The sequence below is a fragment of the Nematolebias whitei genome, chromosome 11 (assembly GCF_014905685.2).
Source record: "Nematolebias whitei isolate Nwh7 chromosome 11, NemWhi1, whole genome shotgun sequence".
Taxonomy (NCBI): domain Eukaryota; kingdom Metazoa; phylum Chordata; class Actinopteri; order Cyprinodontiformes; family Rivulidae; genus Nematolebias; species Nematolebias whitei.
In genome coordinates this window covers 14,324,366-14,347,267 of record NC_056508.1, presented here as the reverse complement: position 1 = coordinate 14,347,267, position 22,902 = coordinate 14,324,366, and the positions used below count along the sequence as shown (strand labels likewise).

Here is a 22,902-nt window from a genome sequence, read left to right as displayed (position 1 = left end):
TATATATGTATATGTATATATATGTATATATATGTATATGTATATGTATATATATATATGTATATATATGTATATCTTATATATTATTATATTATAAATTATATAAAAGGTAAATAACAAAAAGGAAAGCTGCAGTGGTGTATTTTTCAGAATGGTGGGTTTATTCTTATGATGGAGACACTCATGAGTTATGTTGCTCTCTGACCAATCAGTGACCTGCAGTCTGCTGACATCAAACTTTCAGTTCGACTCAGCTTGCTTGAAACTTCTAACTTTCTCTGGGCCAAGGATTTCCTAAGTGCCAAACTGGAATTGGGTGACATCACCCAATGTAAAGAGTAAAGCTGTGTCATGCAGACCTAAGTAGGGCTGAGACAGTAGCATGCTGAGGACCTACTTCTTCAATGGACATTGGTTAGGTATAGAGACGCAAGAAAATATGATAAGAAAACACAAAACCTCCTGAAACTACCGGTAGCATTTGTAACCATAAGACAAATTCATTTTAACAAATGGGGTTGCTGTGGCCGAGTGGTTAGAGCAGTCGTCTTCCAGTGTGCCTGTAGCTGCTTTGTTGGTTGGGAGGTTTTGAAACCATCTCTGCTGGTAAAATTTCCAGCCACACCTGGCAGGTAAAATTAAAAACAGTTGTGCTAATTCAAAATCAATGACTTAGGATAGAGAATAAAACTCTGTGGAGATATCCTTGCCTTTCAACATTGTACACAATGTACAAAATATATTAACCAGCCTACAAAAAGGGCGTGAACTGTGGTGGCAACATATTATTTTCCAGCGGCAGATAATACTCAGTGCATCCCCTCGAGCTGTCACTGTGCTTGCAAACAGCCTTGAACTAATAACCATCTGAAACTCACATTAGTGTTAGAGTTTATGCAATAGCATTTACATAAAACACAATAAAACGTTTGAAACCCACTTTGGTTTTGGCCACGTTTGGACTAGCCATTAGCCTGTCAAGCAGATCAGAATTAAACTTTATTTTTTAAAACTGAGGCCATTTAAAGAGCTATCTACAACAGGTAAGATAATTATTTTTCAGAACTTTTCCACAAAAGCCTGTTTTAAAAGATCTGAATTACCGGTATAGATTTAATATTCATCTTAGAAAAAGACAGTCAGGATGTGATGAGCTGCTTAGTTTGGGAAGTGAAACAACTCTGAGCCTTAAATGTTCTTCATTAGCAGATATTCTTTTAGGAAGAATATCTTTTAGGAAGAATATCTGCTAATGAAGAACAATTAACATTCAATCCACTTCTAAAATTCTTATATTTGTATGTTTTATAAACATCCTATCATTCAATGTTTAACCTGCTATGTAAAAATTAAATAATATATCTGAATGTGGTCTAAATAATCTATGACGTTTATGTTTCATGTTTAATTTCACAGCTTTGGGCAGGTCTACGGTTCACTGTGCCACGACTCAAGGACACACACAGAACTGTCCAGTTTGATGTCCAGATTCGCAGGTATAATTTAGGCATGCCAAACAGCAGAAACAGCTTGTGTGATATTTACTGAATCTAATTCAAATTAATCTCAACTTCTCTCAGCTGGCCTCAGTTTATCATGATTGCTTTCTTTTCTTCTCTGTTTCCACAGCAAAAATGAAAATAATTCTCATAGTGAAGTTGTGTCCTACAAGCTGGAGGTGGTTGTTCAGGCGGACGTCATCCTTCAGGGGTAAGATTAGGATTCATTATTTTGAACTTGTGGGACTTCATTAGGTCTCTGTACAGATGTTCTCACAGCCTTCCTTCCCTTTTTAAAGTGTGTCTCGGCCAGATAAGGTCTTCTTTCCACCGGCCAACTGGAAAGTGCCCAAAACCTATACAGTGGAACAGGATGTGGGGCCTGCTGTGGAGCACATTTATGAGGTAATCAACCACACTGCTATCTGTGCACACTCATCAGGGCAGAGCAGACTGAGTTTGAGCCTCTCCTGTACACACAAAAAAGAACACAAAACGTTTTAGAGCGTCAAGAAGAAAAAAGAAACCCCAAATGAAAATGAACTCCAGATAATAGTGATGTGTGGGAGGAACTCAGTGGTAGCATCACAGCTTCTGCTATAAATAAATAAATGATGAACACTTCTGGTTATGTTAAACGAGTGGTGGGCAGCTTTTTCCCTTTAAAGGGCCACATACAGAACTGGGCCTGCTACAGAGGGCCCGATCAACAGGCTAAACTAAGTTCTGCAAAATATAAATTTTATAAGTAGCCATAACTATAATGTTCATTATCTGACAAGAGTTGAAATTGGTAGTGGACAGTAAAAACAAGTTATACAAAGAATTAACATTTTCTATATTTAATAATATTTATTAATAATAATGAACTTTCACAAATTGATTGTCAAATAATTGTGTACGTCTTTGGAGGATTTAAAAAAAAAACAGCATTGAACTAAATGTGAAATCGTTATTTCTGTTTCTTTTTTCTCCAATGAAAAATCATCTGTGCATGTCTTTTCTTGTTTCTCCATCTGTTGACTCTGATGGTGCTGGTGTAGTTTACAATGCTTAAAAACAGCATTCTGTTTTTCATGAACTAAGCCCACTGAAAATAAACAGAATTCAATATATTGTTGCAAACTCTGCATTCTTTATCAGTTGTGGGTTTTTTATTTTGTATTTGTTTGTTTCTGTGAATCACAAGCTCCAACAGTGGAGGGACTGCTCCTAGCACGTAATCAGGAGACTGCTGAAGTAAACTTCCGCTTGCCTTCAAAGTAAAAGCACAGTAAAAGCTGGCTTCAAAATAACAGCAGTCCTGGGTGAGCCATAAGTTGCCCATCTGAGAATTAAAATAGGTATTTTCATTTTTTTTCAGCTTGTAAACAACGGCCCAAGCCAAATCAGCAACACCTTACTGGAGCTGCGCTGCCCTCTCCGTGTCCAGGGACGCACTCTCCTTTACCCTTTGGAGTTCTCCACCGAAGGCTCCATCAACTGCACTGTGGACAAAAACATGAACCACCTGAAACTCAGGGTGAGAATCTCTCATGCACACCTCTCGGGGTCTGTTTAGGCTAAATTAGAGAAGTTCCTCCTCCCTTATTCCTTGTGTTTTGCCCACATCCACCTCCTTCCAGCTTCCCAGCCCCACCCGAAACGCTTACCCCACCGCTGCTTTGAACTCAAAGCTCATCCCTGTTTTCAGCACAGCCTGAGGAACCACCTCAAGCAGCTCCATAATCACCCATCTTCAATATGCAGCAACACCCCCTTTACACCAAGAAGCCTTTATGGTTCTGTGGGCCAAAGCATTTCCATACGGTTGTTTTTGTTTACATGTGACAGGCGTTGAGCACGATTGCAAGTAGTCATTTGTTTTAGCTGTGACCTAATGCTGCACACTGAATTGCCACAAAAACCCTTAATTGTAAAGCTCTCTTGCTACTGATTAATGAGAAGAAACCTCAGGTCTATGGGCACAAATTCCAGTCATATATATTTTGTGCTTGTAAATCAAGCACAAGAGAATGTATGAGAATTATCTTTGTGCATCCATAGATAAGAATTCATGCGTTTATAAAAAACATTTACGTCTGTAAAAATAATTACACAAGTTAATTTGTATTACTTGTTCTATTTTTCAAGCACAAAATGTATAAGACAGGAATTGGTTCCCATAGAGGTCATCTAACATCAGGGTTTGTAATGGCAGAGAGAGTGTAGTTTGTACCATATTTTTTGTCCCATAAGTCACAGTTTTTTGCATAATTTACATGTCCTAAGACTTCTAGGCTGAAGCAACATATTTATGAAATTTTTTCCCATATTTATAAACCATTTTTTGGCTGAGATATGACTGTTTTCATTCATTCTAACTAAACAACAACAAAAAATGAGCAGTGCCACTTTCAGCCACATGATGGCAGCAGAGTAATAATAGTATTATGGCATGCTGTTGTATCATGTAATAGGTAAACATGGTTATAATGACAAAGTCAAAAAAGTTCAAGACAAAAACAACTGGACTTTATTTATTGTACTTTATACTTTCTTGTTTGTTTTTTTTCTTAAACTTTTTGGAATTTACTATGTCCTCGTTGACTGAGAATCTTCATCAGCTATTAATGACTCAATCGGCCTGCCATACTCTCTCCACCTTCATTCTGCTTGTTGCTTGGAACTGTCAAAACAGCTGCACCGCCCCAGCGAAATGCAGCTAATTTGACCATTAAAGTGCATTTATTAAGCAAATGTTAGACTGAGACACATCTATGGTATAATTTCAAGCAAACAAATAATTATTTAGGTGCTTTTCTTGTTAAATTTAGGAGAAACAAGCCACATTCCTCCTCGTTTTTTTTCTCCCTCTGCGTGTTCACTGAGCACCGAGGCAGCAAAACTATTTTTTGAAATACAGCTGATTTGACCATCAAAGTGCATTTATTAAGCAAACGTTAGATTGATACACACATTTAATATAATTTTGAGCAAACAAATAATTGTTTTTAAGTGTTAAATTTTTGTTAAAGTCTTCCCGTGCATGCTCCCGCGGCCACCATTTGGCAGCCCATCAAATTTTGGCACAACACCGGCCCACATTTCCAGGTTGTCAGCGGTGGCACATAATAGATGCGACATACATGGCAAAGCAACATATTTATGGATTTTTCCACTTTATTAGACAAATATGGACTGATGCGACAAGTACGGCGGAAAATATGGTTTATGCTTTGTTCTTACGAGTGTCTGTATCCTTTAGCTGCAGCGAACGTCCACAGAGTCTCCTGTTCTGGCACTGAAGGCCCATGAGCACCATGTTGAGAGGAGGGACGTCCACAAGAACCAGCTCGCTCATTTGACTAACCTGGTAAGAGACTTTCCAAAGAAAATCCTCATCCACTCATAACTTGAAAAGGTTCTGGTGTGGTATCACTCAGATAAGACGGTTCAGCTGTAATGGGTGTCTGTAGACCTGTTTCTACCAAGCCCTGGGACTGGGTAATTAAATTATGATGTCATTTGAAAAGAGGGGTCAGAGGGCGCAGGGTGGTCTGCTGAGGGGATTAAGATGGAAGACTCTTATTATAAAAGTAAAGCAAAAGCAGAGAAGGAAAGAGACTTGGGTTGTGTTTTTGACTTTGGTGCACTGATATTTCACAGACTGCTTTCAGTTTGTGGCCTTGGTTGTTATTTAACCAAGCCCCCTCACATTGATCCTGCAAGCTGCTTATCTGTGTCCAGATAAAGTTGTGGATACCTTAGTCCACCAAAGAGGTATTTGTCTCCCACTGCTCTGTTCTGTTTGTTCATCTAACAAGTTTAGGAGGCTAGTACCAGTATATAAAATTCACTTTCCACTTTCACCCATGTCTGCACTTTTATTTAAGAGTTGTGTTGTGCATTGAACAGAAAAGATCAGTTCTAACTTCTCTGGTTCTCTGACGAAGGTGTAAAAATAAAAAAAATGTGCCTGGCCTGGAATACAAGCTGCGCACACAATAATAGGTTGTGATATTAAAAAACTGGATGCACACAACACTCTTACTAGTTGACTGGTTGCAAACATTTAAAATTTTGCCATTTTCTTGAAATTTACTCACTATTTCCTCGCTACCCAAATTTCTTTGTACTCCGGTGAAATGACAATAATGGTCTATTCTATTCTATTCTATTCTATTCTATTCTATTCTATTCTATTCTATTCTATTCTATTCTATTCTGAGTCATCAACTAATATCCAACAGTCACAGCCCAGTCAGATACCAGCTGTGTTCCAGTATGTTGATGTTGGCTTAGAGTTGGTGGTTACTGGTTCAATCTGACTGAGTTTGTGACCAAAACATGCCACAGGTGGCACGGTAGATCAGTTGGTGGAGCTGTCACCTCTCAGCAAGAACGTTACAGGATTAAATCCTGACCCAGGAACCTTTCTGGGTGGAGTTTACGGGTTCTCACCATGGGGTTTCTCTGAATACTCCAGTTTCCTCCCACAGACCAAAACCCTGCATGTTAGACTCTTAATTTTAAATTGTCCCTAGGTGAGAGTGACAGTGTGAATGCCTTGTTTGTCTCTGTGGTCTCGCACACTGACGGCTGGACATGGGTAGCATTAGTGACCTGTAAAGGAAGAAGTGGGTATAGTGTATTCAACTTGCTGCACAAATTTATGACTTACGTGATGTGTTAGTGCTATATAGAGGACAGGAAAAACACATGGAATTAAAATCAATTTAGAGAACACACATTAATTAGTGGGCAGCACGGTGTCGCAGTTGGTAGATCTGCTGCCTCTCAGTGAGAAGGTTGCATCGGTTCAAATCCCAGCCAGGGGCCTTTCTGGGTGGAGTTTCCATGTTCTCTCTGTGCAAGCATGGGTTTTCCCCGGGTACTCCAGTTTCCTCCCACAGACCAAAAACGTGCATGTTAGTCTGATTGGTAACTCTAAATAGTAAGTGGTTGTTTGTCTCATTTGTCCCTATGTGTCCCTGTGATGGACTGGAGACCTGTCCAAGGTGTCCCCCGCCGTTCACACAGTGACTGCTGGATATGGGCACCAGTGACCCCCATGACCCAAACAGGAAGAAGCGAGTAAAGATGGATGGATGGACACTAATTAGTCATCATTAGACACTGACTGGATAGTTTCTGGACTTTCAGTTGAAAAGTTGAACTACAGTCACGTTCTATGCTAGGAACTCAAAGAAATAGACAGATTTAATTTAGCAATGTCAATATTCATTCAAAGTAAGTGAGAGGTTAGAAAGTGTAAAAAAGACAAGTACAGCATTTATTACTGGTTTACAGTCTTGTGGCTGATCTTTAAAACTTCTCAATATATTCAAGAAGGACAAAAGACAATTTGCATCTATTTTTAGCAAAACTCTATTGTGAAACCATGGTGCCATGTTTCACAATAACAAAACAGGGCTGTAACAAATAATACATTTTCCAAATTTCTTTCCAATCAGTCGCCATCTTCATTAATTTACAGTCCATGTTTGGAACCAAAGCAAAGGGTTGTTTGATTATTTGCAATCAAGATCATCTGTAAAATACCATGTCAATTTTCCTGAAACTTTGAAATTATCAAAGGAAATGGCCCATTAAAATCTGGTCTGGTTCTGGCGATAAAGCATTGTGAAGGAAAACAAGTCTTTGCAAAGGGACGGTGCTTTCAAGGCTAAATTTAGAGTGCTGTTACAAAGTGTCAGCCTCTACAGGCCCCTTCCACACAGCAGCAGTGCCGTTGGGTCTGAATGTTGTTTTTATAAATTATGGGAACAACCTATACTTCACATTATTCCATCAAATAGGATATGTGAGATGTGGGTCTGAGGAATCTTTGGACCTCAGCTATTCGTGTAATTTTCTCAGACATATGTGGCCTCACTGACCAAATCGTTGCACAGATCCACCAGCAGGAAGCAGACGGATACGTTTCTCTTTCTGGCTCATTAGTTTTTGTCTGTCTAGGACCGGACCTAAAACAACTGGGTGGGTTTGCTCCTCTTCTCTTGTGTTTTTTCTACTTGATGTAATAAGTAAACTTATACTGTCCTGCAGGAAACCCAACAAAACCTCTCAGTCTCAGGGTGGTCTAGCTGCAGCAGCAGCTCCACAGGACAGAATGTGCATGTGTTAGAATGGTAAAAGCTGCATTACTGGGATTTAATTAGGATAGTGTATTCTACAGCCTTGAGAAAAATGGGCTGGTTTTAGTGGTTGGGCAATAATGTGGCAAGTGGTGCATGCTGCATTTTTACAGCCTCATGACATTCCTTCAGACTAATTCGAAGCAGGCGTGGAATTGGAAGTACAACATTGGTCTTTTTGTTACGTTTATGCAACCTGAAATATTAACACAACTGCTTTATTATATCTATTTGTTATGCCTTCTGAAATTTCATTTGCAGTAAGTTTATGTCATCCTAATTTAATTGTGTTTAGTTCTTATAAAACAATCTCTGTTTCCTTAGTCTTGCTCTAATGTGGAGTGCTGGATGCTGCAGTGTAACGTGGGTCTGCTGGAAAAGGGAACAACTGCCATCGTCAAAATGCGCTCCCGCATCTGGGCCGAGACCTTCACTGAGGTTAGCAGAACCTGGCTTTCCTGAGTTTTATACATTAGTTTACAGCAGCATGCACAGCATGGGTTCATTTCTTCCAGTTGGTGTTTGTGTATTTTCTCATGTCAGACTTTGGCAGGAACCAAAAAGTCATTTTTTTAAATGCATCCCCCCCAAAAAAAGAGAAAGAAAATGGGAGTTGCACACCAAATGCAAACAAAAGCAAGTAGCTTCTGTAATCAGTCCTACTTCTAAGTTCAGCTGACATTAACGATGACTCTAAATCAGCTGCCAGACTGCTCAGTTTCACACATCTGAGGCAAAATGTTGACTTTTCCACAGTGGTGGTGTACAGACTTTATGTTGGTGCAAAACTTGCTTATCTTATCCGAGCCAGAGACGGTTTGACCCACCTCCTGCAGATTGTGACATGGAGTATGTGTGATGTACTGGAAATTCATTATCTGGTGTTCTGAGCCCCTCACAGGACTAGAAACCTTAAGGTAGATTTATACTTCCACAAGACGTGAGACGACGGACCTCTCCTCACGTAGTTTCAAACGTCTGTCTCACGGAGTGCTAATAGTCAAGGAGAAGAGGCGGGGGATAAATCATCAGAATTCCTTCTACAGCACTCCCACTGTAGCGCACGTCACGTGCATGTTGTAATGCCCCTCAGCATGCAGTAAAAGGAAGCCACAGCCGACTGTCAACTCTTTAGAGTCTTTATTAACAAAAACGCCCAAGAAGACAGGCAGCAGGAGCTGCTGTCACAGCAGCAAGTCACATTGGACCCAGAACAAAGACACAGCTAGCTGATCTCATGCTCCCCCCCAGGAACCTGGAACATTAACACTTTAGAGCACAGATATTACAATTTAAACAACACTGATCGCAGGATAAAGTTTTATTTCACTCGTCAGTGTATCCGACAGTGAAAGAAAGGCCCGTGTTGATGGATGAGGAGGAGGAGGAAGATCTGGTATTGCTCTTGTTAATTGTTAAGCTCTCCTTGCTACTATAACAATCAGCATGTAGGAGCGAACCACTTTTAATGAAATGACAAGCAGTAGAAACATGTGCTGTTCCACATAAACACACCCACTAAGTTCTGATCAGTCCCACAATGCGCGCCACTTATCCTGAGACACAAGTGACTGGGGGCAATGTACAAGAACAGGGGGTCAGCGAGTGGGAAGAGACTGAAGCTACACAATTTTCTTCATGCAACAGTGCCAGGCAGAGAGACGCAAGAACAGAAGTATAAAAGGCCTGGCATAATCCATCCTCAGCCGAACAGTCGACTCGTGGTCATGTGGTTGCAGGACGTTTGTTTTTGCACACACCTTTCATGTCCACGAGACACAGACACAGAGCTCCTGGGAAACCCCTCCCGCTGCAGTATACGTCACCACGTGGGTTTCTTCCTGCCAGCGTCTCCTCTCCATCTCTGCATCTGCCGTTTGTCCACAAATCTGTCATGAAGAGAGCGCCACACTTTCCAGCAGACAGACTCCTCCATACACAATGTCTCCATCCAGGAGTTTTTGCCCATTTGACTAATTTAGTGTGTTTGAAGAGTTGTACAGCATTGACGAACATGACTACAAACTTCTGACCAATCACACAATACTTGGCACAGACGCCTGTGAGAAACAGTTCGGCCCAGGTCTTGTGTTGAGAAGGAGTGAAGCTGCTCTGAGAACAAAATGATGAAATGTTCATGTAACTAGAACAACGAGAGCCCATTTCTCCACGGATGGAGCATGCAGTGCCCTTTAGAGTCTTTAAGAGGCTTTAGGCTGCACCTGGTCTGTGTCTCCACCTGGTGCATATTTATGTCACTGCATGACATATTTCTTTTTTTTGTCTGTTTCTTCAGAAAGCTTACAAACAGTATGTGCTGGAGTGTCTGGCCAGATACAGTGTGAAAAAGATGCCATATGCAATTCTACCCAAACATTATCCGACTGGACACAAAAAGGTATTGAACAAGTTTATAATAGTAACTCTTTAAGCTGCTGTTTCCATCTGGTCCACTTGAAACTCGACTGTTCTTCTCTTCAGGTGGTGACTCCGGTGGTGTGGAACAAGCCCGACATCGAGAACTCAGTTCCTCTTTGGATCATCATCTTGGCCATCCTGGCTGGTTTACTGCTTCTGGCTCTCCTTATTTACGTTCTCTACAGGGTCAGTGGGAACTCTGCGTTTGACCTAAATAATGAAGGCGTCGCAGAGAAGATGATTAGATGAGGTCTTACTCCTGTTTTCTTTTCTTCTTCACAGTTTGGCTTCTTCAAGCGATCTGTACCTTACGGCACTGCCATGGAGAAAGCCCAACTTAAACCACAGGCTGCCTCTGAGGCCTAACAATCCCCCCCCCCCCCCCCCCCCCCCAATATCTGGCCGTTTGATTGCAATGGAGAAACATGATGGAACGTGATCAGAGAGCAGGTTGAGAGTTATGTGAAAGAGAGACTACTAGACCTCCGCTGTTCTGCACTAGACGGAAACAAAAACCCAAAGATCTCCAAACCGAATGAATGTTTTTTAATAATTTTTTTTTTAAATAATTTATCTTCTTTTGTTAGTTTGGGTTGTTGTCAAGTTGAATGTGTCTCCATGTTTAAAAACTAATTTTGGTCTGTAAAACAAACTGCACAGGTGACTATGAGCCTACTCTTGCAGCAGCACGTTTACTTTTACAGATGATTGTGGTGGAGCCGTCGGTAACACTCTGCCTTTCACTGGTGCTAACCATCCGATGCAGTCGCTGCCGTTCATAGGAATCGGCCATGTGTTGCTCGTGGCCTCTGGGAGTTGTGAATTCTGCTGCCTGATGAGGCCTGAAAGTTTCAGACGTTTCCTGAGCACACAAGATTAGTTTACTGTTTCAGACAAAAGGTTGGCTATCTGCAGGCAACAATATGTTTAATAGTCAAAACTGTTTAATAGTTTAAAATCAATAACTCCCGTCCTTCTAAGTTAAGCCCCAAGCTGTGTAGCCCAGTGCATGCTGGGATAGTCTCCTCCACCCTGCACCTCCAATCAAGAAAAGCGGGTATTATAAGCAGGCATGGATGGATGTCTCCTGAGCTGTTGATGAAACAATCACTTTCTGCCTCAAGACGGTGGAACGTGTGTTTTGCACTCGAAGGAAATCTACTGATATTTTTCCTAAAAGACGCCAAAGACTGACTGAGCTTCCTTTGAGTTCTGACTCTGACTCCTACTGAAGACTTTTAAGTCCTGTACGCTTGTTCTCAGTTTCCACGTTGTGCCGTTGACTGGGATGGGACTGGAACCACCACAGACCTGTGAAACCTCATGGAAGGCCTGGAGCGGTGTGGTGCTTCAGTCAGAACGACGGTGGTGTTCTCAGAAATGTGTTTACTCCTGACCCGTTTGGGCTCAATCAGAATTAAGACCACTTGTCAGCAAAATATGCTTAGGGAAGCAATTCCTTAAGTTGATGGCCTTGGTTTGAAAAAAGTTGAACAAAAGCAGGACAATCAGCAGTGGTGTAGCCTTGACAGGAGGCTGAAGACGATAGATCCTTTTTTTCAGCTTAGTGTGTTGCTGAATCACATACTGTATTGTAAAATGTTTTATGGGTAAAATTCGTGAGAAACAGCCGTCACCCAAAAACCAAAAGGCTACAGGGACTGAACAATATGTTTTATTTTGTCATGTGCATAGGGTTTTTTGTGCCTTAAATGTAAATACGTGTTGTCTGTTGGTTGGATGCTGGGTTGTTTGAGACTTTGAGCGAACTTGTATTTGCGCGGATGTTATATTTAAAAAGTTGTGCTTGTGTGTGCGTGCGTCTCTGTGTGTGCGTGTGTTACATTTCCCATTGCCTAGTCCTTTGTAGCTTGAGATAACTGAGGTTACAGTTCTGGATTACTATTGAACGCAAAAGTTTAAATACCTCTAAATAAAGGGTAAACAACTAGGCACTGGGAACACAACGTTCTTTGAAAGTGCAATATTAATATTCACTCTTTTCTTTAAATCTGTGCTTCTTTGTTTTGCCTGTGATTACTTTGTGATAAATCAGAACTTTGTGTGTTAAAGTATGCAATGCCGACTTAAAGGATTAGTTCAGCCATTTTGATGTTGGGTTCTGTTAATAATCTTGTAGCTGTTACAGGAGTGAGTTTAATTCTGACAGGAATGATGAGCGATGCCTAGTGTGAAGACAATCAGATCCAAAGTGGATTGCTGCTCTAAAACATCTAGTCGCACGTTTCGTAGTGGTATAAATCTTTATAGTGTAATCAGTTTGTAAATATATAAAGAATTCTATAATTATTTGCTAGCACAAACAGCAGCAGCAGCTAGCTGCAGCCAGGGATCACCTCCAGCTGGAGTTTCATAGCTGAAATAACTATAATGCAAAACTGCAGTAAAGAAATACAATAAAAAAGCTGCTATGAAATTCTGAAGATGTTTTTTTAGAAAGCAAAATCCATTTGGAAGTGGATTCATTCAGACATCAACAGAACATCATGACAGTCTGAGGGGAGTTTGTCGTCTAAAAAAACCCAGTTATTTAAACTACCAACTAAGTGTTCATGTGAACGCTGTTTCAGCACAAATCATTTGACATTACCCATATCATTTGGTGGCCTGCATGGTGGGACAGTGCAGCTGTTGCCTCTCAGCAAAAAAGGTTGTGGGATTACCTCCTGGTCTTAGGCCGTTCTGTGTGGAGTTTACTTGTTCGCTCTGTGCACGATGTGGGTTTTCCCCAGTTCTTCAGTTTCCTCCCACAGACCAAAGATCTACATGTCAGGTTAATTGGTGAAACTAAAGTCTGAGTGAGAGTTTGAGTTGTTTGTCTCGTTTGTCACCCCAGTGACTGCTGGAGATAGACACCAGCTCTGCTGTGACCCAGAAAGGAAAAGTGGGTAAAGAAAATGGACAGAATTATTTTAGCAGAAATAAAGTAGTCCCTCGTTTATCGCGGGGATCCGTACCCTGAAGACCCGCGATAAGTGGAAAAACCACGAAGTAGGAATAGTAGTACAAGTATTAAATTGTAGTTTATTATACACTTATATGTTTATATAAGCGTTTTAACCCTTCCCAGACTCTTGCAATATTCTAAACTCTAAAGCTCTAAAAGAGCACAGAATGATTTCAGCTCTCTGCCTCTGCTTTTTGCTACCTGCAAGCGCTCTTGGCCACGCCCACTTCTCTGCTCTGCACGCTGAACAGCTGATCAGCTGATCAGCTGCAGCAGGAAGTTTATGCTAAAGTAAGTGCTGCACAAATGTGCAGCAGGTGATTTAAAATAATTTATTTAAATAAAAAATTCCATGCCAATTGTGCGGTTCATCCATCTATCAGCCAATTGTGTGTCATGTCCAATCTTATTTTGAAAAACCGCGATGGAGCGAATCAGCGATAAACAAACCGTGAAGTAGCGAGGGACTACTGTATAATTAAATTCCTGCTGGAAGTGAGCACAGGCTGCACCGAAAGTGTTAAAGCCAGCAGCTGTTAACATTAGCATGTGCAACTGATCGTAGGAGTGTATCTACTGTAAAAAAGCTTTTTTTTTATGAGAAATTGATGGTGCTTTAATGGTTTGCTATGGTAGTTTGGAGACAAAACATTTTAAGGATGACAATCCATTGTAGTCGTAGCTGCATTCAGGTTAACTTGTCAGTCCTGTCAGAAATTAAGTATTTCTCCAAACAGATTGTTCAAAAACTACAACATCTAAAACAGATAAGATACTCATTTTTCACAACTTCTACACAACCCCCTCCCCCGTTCAAACTGACTGCAATATACAATTTAAACATTTGCAGGTTTCTGGCTTTTCAAGTTACAGCAACTCCCTTTTTTTCACTACTGGCAGAGTAAAACACATTTTTCCTATTTCACATGAACTCATCACTTCACTGGACTGAACCCCCTTCATCATCTCGGCGTGTTTTAAAGCCCAGCCTGAAGCAGAGGCACCGGCACCATCAGCGTCTGAGCTCAGCTCACACGTAGCTTCTCTGTTGTTGCAGCTGTTCAGTCATTTCACAGAACATGTGTAATACACATTTTTTACTTTACCAGACTGGTTTCATGCCCTCCCATCAGAGCATGATTTATTTTCACACAGTCCATAAAACCTCTCATTTGGTTTTGGGCTTGAATCCTTTATCACGCTTATTCTCTGCATGAAAATTCTTTCCTTAACATGTCAGCTCATTATTTATAAAGTCGGGGTCATTTCCCTCCTTGGTTCCATCAGGCAAAGGCACTGGTAATTTTTTTTAAATTTTTTAATTATTATTACTTTAACATGTCTTTGCCCATTTTCATTCTCCAGAACTTTGAAAAAGATGCTGTACATATTTGTGACGAGGAGAGAATTATGAACTGTTTTGTTGTAAATTTTCTCGCCCCATATTGGGGAGGACTTGTTGTGTCAGGTGGATGGTGGCTCTTAGGACATAAAAAAGTGTTGCCTGCTATTGTTTGTACTATAAATAAAAGATTTCCCTTTGTAAAAACCTGTGTGTTCTCATTAAAAATACATAAATGGGAAAATAATTTATTTAGAAAACAAAGTATGAAATTATGTGCATGTCAGTTAGTGGCCTCACTGCCAGAACTTTTATGATACAATATATTACTTTAGAAGAGAAAACACTGGTGCGCAAGAAGCTAAACAAATATTTGTGGCACAGATGTGTCAGTCTCATAAAAACATGGACACCATAGAGTGCAGTACTTTGTACATTTTGTTACAGGGCCTTTTTAAAGGGATGTAACGCTTGTTGGACCACTGCAGTTCAGCACTCTCCATCACGTTCATCTCCTGGAGCATTTCTCTCTGAGGATGGGCCCGTTTAGTTCCTCCTGCATCTTGTTCTGTGATTTACATTTAGTTGTTCTCAGTCTTTTGGCTCGTGAAGGCCAACATCTCAGCATTCCATCGTTCTTGACAGCTGCGTGAGCTTCTTCTGGTTGTCGATCACCTTTAGGTTCTGGATGTAGTGTCGGATGTTGCTGGGAGTGCGCAGAGGAAGGGCGTGTTCTGAGCCTGGTGGAGAGGAGGAAATCTGTTTTAATGTGCATTTTAATGTTGGCAAGGGCAAATCAGAACTAGTGAGACAAAACCAATGAAGAAATGATATCTTTGCAGGGCCTACAGCAAGGTACAACAGTAAATGATGCTACAGCTTACTCGTAGATAAACGTGTAGGACCTTCCAGAAATATCCGATCAGCCAGGCCCCTCTGTGGAGATGAAGGCACTGCAGAGGCGAGAGAGGAGTCCTAAATGTGACAATCAATTTCTTGCAACATGCATATACAATCTGATATTTGCGTATTGCATATAATGGTATAGCATTTTTTAAATGAATATGAACAAATACTCATTTTTGTTTGTTGACATATTTTATTCAGTCCACTGAAACATCCAAACATCTAAAAAGTGGACGTAACATAATTACAGGGGCCGAGATGGGGTAGAGGCAGGACAGCCGACTAGGGACCTGAAAGCCCCAGGTTCAAACCCTAGTCATTGCACATCTCGTGGGGTCTCTGAGCAGCACACTCTATCCCCAGTTGCTCCCCGGATGCCCCCAATAGCTGCCCATTGCACCACCTGGTGGTGGATGGGTTAAATGCAGAGAGACACTTTCACCATTGGGAGCATACAATGATGATAACATATTATTATTATTTGATGTCAGTTTTAATCCTGAAATAAGTCTGACTAGTCGTCACAACCCTTGAGTACACTCAAGAGGATTACTATTTTTCAGAGGTAACCTGGTGTCCCAGAAAAAAAGTTGTTGGTGTGAGCTTCTCTTTAAAAATAGCAATTCTCAAAACACATCACGTTTCTTTGATTGTGTATTGTCTGTCTATGGGTGTGGTTTCTGACATATTTTGATTTAATGTGGTCTTGCTGTGCGAAACCAAAAGGATTTTATAATGTACTTGTTAGGCCACCCAACCAACATCACCACCTGCTGCCACTGTTTCCAAGTCGTGCATGTCTCACTACCATCTTTCCAGTTTCTGTCCATGAGGCTGACACATTGCTTACTTTTAAGATTAGATTAAAGTCTTTCCTTTTTGATAAATCCTATAGCTAGGGTTGGCTTGGGTTTCCTGAGCTATCCCTTAGTTATGCTGCTATAGGCTTAGACTGCTGGTGGACAAACTTGTGACGGTTTTACAGGGCTTCCTATGTTTGGGAATTTTTATTTAGGGGTGCCAGTCAGGTATCCCTCCTGACAAGTAGGATTTTATTGAGTTACTTCCTTTTTTTTTTAAACATATATATAACCCATCACACAAGGACCATAAACTACAAGGTGCAAACCCTGTCAATGACAGAGAATGACAAACAATTTTTTTCACACACAAGACCAACCACAAAACAACAGTTTCAGTTTTGTATTTTCAATGTCCATAAACAAATAAATTCAAATCCCTTCCCCTCAAAAGTGTCCATGATTCTTCCCAGAGCTCACGGGGCAGGTAATGGCTCCCACACAAGGCCATATGATGAAAATCTCTCAGCGGCAGAACCAGGAATCACTTTTCTTCTATTATGAGCAAACTTTTGACTCGATGACGTCACCGGCTTCCGGCACTTCCGTGTTGACATGTCGGAGTGGCAGGACCACAGGAGCGGACGTATTATTATTTTACTGGATTTTTATCAATCCCAAAAACGATGTCTGCGCCCAGGTACACCAAGAACATGAGGGTTAAACAGCCTCAAATTTATTTTAATGACTTTTATAAGCGTCTGTTGGACGGAGGGTGGATGCGGCTGCTGCTCTCGCAGTCCCAAAAGAACTGACATATTTATAAACAGGACATAAATTTGAACAGCTGACAAGTCAAGTGAGTCTATGAGAGACAGGTGTGTTCTGGGCGTGTCTTAACGTGAAATGACAATAGGGGCCGAGGGAGAGGAAAAAAAAGAGTTCAGCCAGCTCTGTGCAACAAGCATGCTGTCACAAACTGACCACATGTCTTCACTGTGCTGCTGTCTTTACTCTGCTCAACTGGTTTTGCATTTGTAATTATTTTTTCTATCCTTAACATGTGATTTTGTCTTTCTTCCAATAGGGGGTACACCTGCACTTACATCTGGACCTACCATTCTGTGTTTGTTCATTTCTCCTTCCTGTCCTCTCAAACCAGCCAGTTTAAGCAGATGGCTGCTCGTCCTGAGCCTGGTTCTGCTGGAGGTTTCTTCCTGTTAAAAGGGAGTTTTTCCTTTCCACCGTTGCCATTGTGCTTGCTCACACCAGCGAGTCTGCTGGTTTCCTTAGACAGAGAACTTTACTACTGGTAACTGGCTTTGTATGTATGTGAATGTTCCTGTTCAGTGCCCTGAGACGACTTGTGTTGTGACTTGGTGCTATATAAATAAACTGAATTGAATTGAATTACCATCTTATAAACCTTGCATTTATTTTATTGCTGCTATCCTTCTGTCACAAACCACTTTTAAATCTTGTCTCTATCCTCTCCCCTACTTGAACTCTATTTCTCACCTGTGACGTGCCCTTGTGTCACTTACTTCCGTGTGTCCAACAAATTTCAGTCAGGTCATCTGGACAGTTTCTTTTTTTTTTTTCTGAAACATTTCACCTTCCATCCAGAAGGCTTCATCAATCAAGGAAACACACAACACAAAACTGATTCTTCCCCCAACAGCTTACTCCAAAGTGGAACAAACCAGTTATGTTGGTGCTAAGATGGTGTCTTTGGCACGCCCCCTCCTCTGGAGCTGGCCCTCTTCCTCGTCGACAGTCATGTCAAACTGGTTCAAAACCAAAAAAGTCCATGGTCAACAATCCAGGTATACAATCCAACAATTTTCAGTCAGGTCATCTGGACAGTTTCTTTTGGTTTTGAACCAGTTTGACATGACTGTCGACGAGGAAGAGGGCCGGCTCCAGAGGAGGGAGCATGCCAAAGACACCATCTTAGCACCAACATGACTGGTTTGTTCCACTTTGGAGAAAGTTGTTTGGGGGATGAATCAGTTTTGTTGTGTGTTTCCTTGACTGATGAAGCCTTCTGGATGGAAGGTGAAACGTTTCAGCAAAAAAAGAAACTGCAGATGACCTGACTGTAAATTGTTGGATTGAATACCTGGATTATTGAGCATGGACTTTTTTGGTTACATCCATGTGTGTTTGTAATTAATGCTTTCTTTTCTCTGCGCAGCTGATTGGCTGATGGTGGCTTAAAAGGACCAAGCTTCGCCTGCTGGATGAGCGAGGGAGGCCAGAGGAGATGCTGGCCCGATGGTTGATGATTCTTGTTCTCCAGCCTCGCTCCAACTCCGGCCACTGATTATTGCACCTCGTCACAGTTGTTGTTGTTTGTTGTTGTTGAGCTATTTGTTTTTGGGACTGGGAGTCACCTGTGTAGTTTAGGTTTTCTGGTCTTTGGTTGTAGGATTAGTCCCTGGGTTATAGGGCGAGGGGAGCGGCCCGAATCTGACGGCCAACTGCTGGTTGGTTCAAGGCTTCTCCCTCTTTTTTGTTTGTTTTAACCAGGCCTCCCCGTCTGCATTTTAGTTCAGTGGATTTAATGACAATTAAAGCTTTGTCAAAAACTGAAAAATCTTCTGGGCTTCATATGTTGTGTGTCCTGGCTTTTCCTAGACTTATGAGGACCATAACATATTTGGGGGCTCATTTAATCCAATCATGTTTCAATAACATTTACTGGGACTCGTTTGGTCCTGGAAATGTTTTGTAACATGTTGGGTGCTCGGTTAGTTCATGGCATGTTTCTAGGCCTGTCCTGTCACTTTTGCTCTTGACAGTTTGTTTGCAGAGTGTCATTTTGAGTGATGTGTTTGGTCACACCCTCTGTTTGTTAGACATGTCAGCGTTTTGTGTCGGGTTGCAGTGGTAACATGTGGCTGCGCAGCTGAAGCGCGGGATTTAAATTTTCCTAAGTCGCGCATTTATTGTGTTTGTGACAGTGCATAATTCTGATTTGGTGTCTTATTAGGAGCGTAATTTCCTCCTCTATTCTCTTGTGTGCTCCACTTCCTGAACAATATGGAGTGCAACATGGAGGATTTTGCAGAGCAGCCAACAACTGACAAATTTGATCGCTCCACAAAACAGCAGCTGTTGTCAATTGCTGCTCATGTTTCTATCTCGGTGTCTAAACAGTTAAATAAGAAGACAATGAAATCTGAGGTTTTCTCTGCTCTGAACAAAGCTGGTGTTTTCCCTCAGATGAGTCCTGGTGCTGTTTCTGAGGCGGTGGAAATTGAAAAATCCACACCTGATGTCCGTGAGCTTGAATTAAAAATTGAACTCCAGTGCCTGGCTCTTAGAGAAAAAGAGCTGGACCTCCGTAAACTGGAGCGTGAAACTCAGAGGGAGGCTCGACTGAAAGAGGTCGAGCTGGGCGCATCACCTGCTCAGTCAGGTTCATCTGAGTTTGAGGTGACCAAGTGCATCCGTCTGATACCACCTTTTTCTGACAAAGATGTGGACAAATATTTTGTTCTGTTCAAAAGGGTGGCTAAAACTTTAAAATGGCCTAAACAGGTGTGGCCTTTATTACTGCAGTGTGTGTTCACAGGTAAAGCTCAGGAGACTTACGCTTCACTGTCACCAGATTTAAGTCTGGATAATGATCATGTGGAAGCAGCTGTTCTCAGGACGTATGAATTGGTGCCAGAGACTTATAGGCAAAAGTTTTGCCATCTGAGGAGAACTGATAATCAAAGTTATGTTGAATTTGCTCATGAAAAAGAAGTGCTTTTTGATCGCTGGTGTTTGGCTCAAGACGTGAAAAGTTTTGATCAATTACGTGAGTTGATCCTAATGGAGGAGTTTAAAAGTTATACACCTGAACAGATTAAAACTTATATTAATGAACAAAAAGTCAAGGAAGTTTCTAAGGCAGCTGTACTTGCAGATGAGTACGCGTTAACTCATAAATATGTTTTTGAGAAGCGTCTCAGGTGGAGCAGCGCAGCGGCCCTGCCGTGCGCTCTGCAGGATCTGACATGAAGCTGGAGCAGACCACGGAAAAAGGAGCGAGTAAGTTCAAGCCAGTTTGAACTTATTGCAAAAAACCTGGTCACATTCAGCCCAACTGCTTTTTGCTTAATAAAAAAAGTGTTTCCTCTAAAGCGGTCGCGCTGGTGAAGACTCCGCCAGTGGCCGTCACCTGCGGTGTCGGTAAAACAGATTTGGATATTTACTCGCCGTTTCTTATGAAGGGCGAGGTCTCTGTAGCAGGTGCAGTGAAAAAGCCTGTTACTATCTTAAGAGACACAGCAGCTTCCAGATCCATTATTTTAAACAGCGTCTTGCCTTTGTCTGAAACTTCTTTAAATTCTTATGAATGGGCGCAGGGCTTTGGAAGGACCTTTACTAACACTCCTCTGCATTAAATTAATTTAAAGTGTGAGTTGGTGTCTGGAGACGTGGTGGCAGCATGTCCTGCCTTTCCAGTTACAGGAGTTGACTTTATTTTAGGGAACGATTTGGCCGGAGGCAAAATCCTGGTTAATCCAGAAGTTACTTTAGCTCCGGTGAGGTCTGAGAGCTTAAATAAGTTTCAAGATAACATTCCCCGCACGCCTCCCGTGTGTGCATTTACACGCGCCAAGGCACGGAAAAAACGCGGGCGCCGCAACCGCCCATACCACCCCAACAGGCAGAAACTATATCACGAACAAGGTAAGAATCTGTCTGTTGTTTTAACCCTGTCCTCTGCTGGGTCAGCCACACCCCACAGGATGCGGTCTCCCCCAAGGTGAAGTGAGTTCTCCAGCGGAGCTGTCCGGTGCTGGACCTGACATTGACGGTCTGTCTAAGGCCATGTTGCAGGGTAAACTTAAGTCAGAGTCAGAGTCAGAGTTTCTTTATTGTCATTCGCACCTCATGTGGTACATGTGGTGGAGCAAAATTATGTACACAAGGTCCCAGTTACATCCAACAATAAAATGTATAAGAAAAACAGTAATAACATCTAAGATATGAACTAAGAAAAACATCAACTAAATATACACTAAGCACTCATAACATAAAACTTTGAACATCAGCACAAACATGAACATGAGTCTGTGAGCGGATGTGCACGCATGAACACATCAACATTGAAACAGATCAGCAGCAACATGAAAAAGATCAGCAGCAACATGATATGGTTTTTCACAGTGATTATTCTAGTTAGAGATTCATGAGTCTAACAGCCTCAGGGTAGAAGCTGTTCCTCAGTCTAGTGGTTCTACACTTAATGCTCCTTAACCTCTTTCCTGAGGGGAGTGGGGCAAAAAGTGTGTGTGCTGGGTGAGTGGGGTCCTTCATGATGCAGGTGGCCCTCTTCCTGCATCTAGAGGTGTAGATGTCTGTGATGGTGGGGAGGCTGATTCCGACAGATTTCTGTGCAGCCTCCATCACCTGTATAAATAAAGGTTGATTGATCACTCTCTGCAAAGCTTTTCTTTCTGCAGCTGTGCAGCCTCCATGCCACACGTTGATGCTGGAGCACAGGATGCTCTCCACTGCACACCTGTAGAAGGAGGTGAGGACTGAGCTTCCCAGACCAGCTCGCCTCAGCCGTCTGAGGAAGTAGAGTCTCTAATGAGCTTTCTTGATCAGGCTGGTGGTGTTGTTGCTCCAGCTGAGGTTGTCATTCACATGTACACCCAAGTACTTGTAGCTGGAGACCACTTCCACCGCAGATCCTCTTATGTTCAGGGGGGTGTAGGTGTTTTTGTTCCTTCTGAAGTCCACAATCATCTCCTTTGTCTTCTTCACATTGATGTGAAGGTTATTCTCTTTGCACCAGATCTCCAGGTGTTCCACCTCTTGCCTGTAGCTGGACTCATCATTGTTTGTGATGCATCCCACCACCGCTGTATCATCTGCAAACTTTACAATGTGACAGCCTGGATGGGTAGCTGCACAATCATATGTGAGCAGAGTAAACAGGAGGGGGCTCAACACACATCCCTGAGGAGAGCCAGTGCTGAGGGTTATGGTGGAGGAGGAGAGGTTGTGGATCCTCACTAACTGTGGTCTGTTTGTTAAAAAGTCTAGTACCCAGTTGCAGATGGAGGGGCTTAGTCCTAGTGTGGATAGTTTGTCCATCAGGGTTTGGGGGATCATGGTGTTTAAGGCGGATGTGAAGTCCACAAAGAGCATACGGACGTAAGAGTTTTTCTGCTCCAGGTGGTTGAGCGCAGTGTGGACCACAGAGGAGATGGCATCCTCTGTTGATCGGTTCTCACGGTATGCATACTGATGAGGGTCCTCGTTGATGTTGATGGTTGTTTTGATGCGAGTCATGACCAGTTTTTCAAAGCATTTAGCGACTATCGGGGTGAGGGCCACTGGCCGATAGTCATTCAGACCAGTCACTGTAGAGCTTTTTGGGACTGGAATGATGGTGGCAGTCTTCAGGCAGGTGGGAACTGTCTCTAGGGTAAGTGAGGTGTTAAAGATGTCTGCCAGCACTTCACAGAGCTGATCAGCACATTCCTTCAACACTATTCCGGGGATGTTGTCTGGGCCAGTTGCCTTGTGTGGATTAATCCTCCTGAAGGTACTCCTTACTTCTGCTGAGGTCACGCTGAGATGCTCTTCATCCGGTGGTGAGGTGAGTCTGGTGCTGGGTGGTCTGTTCGGGTCTTCAAAGCGTGCATTGAACTTGTTGAGGGCATCAGGCAGAGATGGGTCTTTGGGGCATTGTTCGCTCCTTCCTTCATAATCTGTTATGCACTTAATGCCCCTCCACATGCTCTGAGGGTCTTGTGAGATGAATTGACCCTCGATCCACTGTGCATATGTGGCCTTGGCCCTCTTAATACCAGCA

The 22,902-nt window shown here is 42.1% G+C and overlaps 2 protein-coding genes across 2 annotated transcripts in view; one reads left to right on the top strand and one right to left on the bottom strand.

Moving 5' to 3' along the window:
- The window catches only part of itga5 (integrin, alpha 5 (fibronectin receptor, alpha polypeptide)), a 33,052-nt gene extending 22,629 nt beyond the window's left edge, over window positions 1–10,423 (top strand). Inside the window, exons 16-25 of the mRNA XM_037683809.1 lie at window positions 620–632; window positions 1,417–1,496; window positions 1,630–1,710; window positions 1,799–1,904; window positions 2,863–3,021; window positions 4,747–4,854; window positions 7,964–8,077; window positions 9,936–10,037; window positions 10,121–10,243; window positions 10,340–10,423. Coding sequence (XP_037539737.1) covers window positions 620–632; window positions 1,417–1,496; window positions 1,630–1,710; window positions 1,799–1,904; window positions 2,863–3,021; window positions 4,747–4,854; window positions 7,964–8,077; window positions 9,936–10,037; window positions 10,121–10,243; window positions 10,340–10,423 — 970 coding nt within the window. The remainder of the gene's footprint in view (window positions 1–619; window positions 633–1,416; window positions 1,497–1,629; window positions 1,711–1,798; window positions 1,905–2,862; window positions 3,022–4,746; window positions 4,855–7,963; window positions 8,078–9,935; window positions 10,038–10,120; window positions 10,244–10,339) is intronic.
- Window positions 10,424–14,375: 3,952 nt separating this feature from the next.
- rapgef3 (Rap guanine nucleotide exchange factor (GEF) 3) overlaps window positions 14,376–22,902 on the bottom strand; it is a 43,016-nt gene continuing 34,489 nt past the window's right edge. The window contains exons 26-27 of the mRNA XM_037683808.1: window positions 15,252–15,320; window positions 14,376–15,107 (exon numbers count right to left, since the gene is read on the bottom strand). Of these exons, the coding sequence (XP_037539736.1) occupies window positions 14,989–15,107; window positions 15,252–15,320 (188 nt within the window). The 3' untranslated portion in view covers window positions 14,376–14,988. The remainder of the gene's footprint in view (window positions 15,108–15,251; window positions 15,321–22,902) is intronic.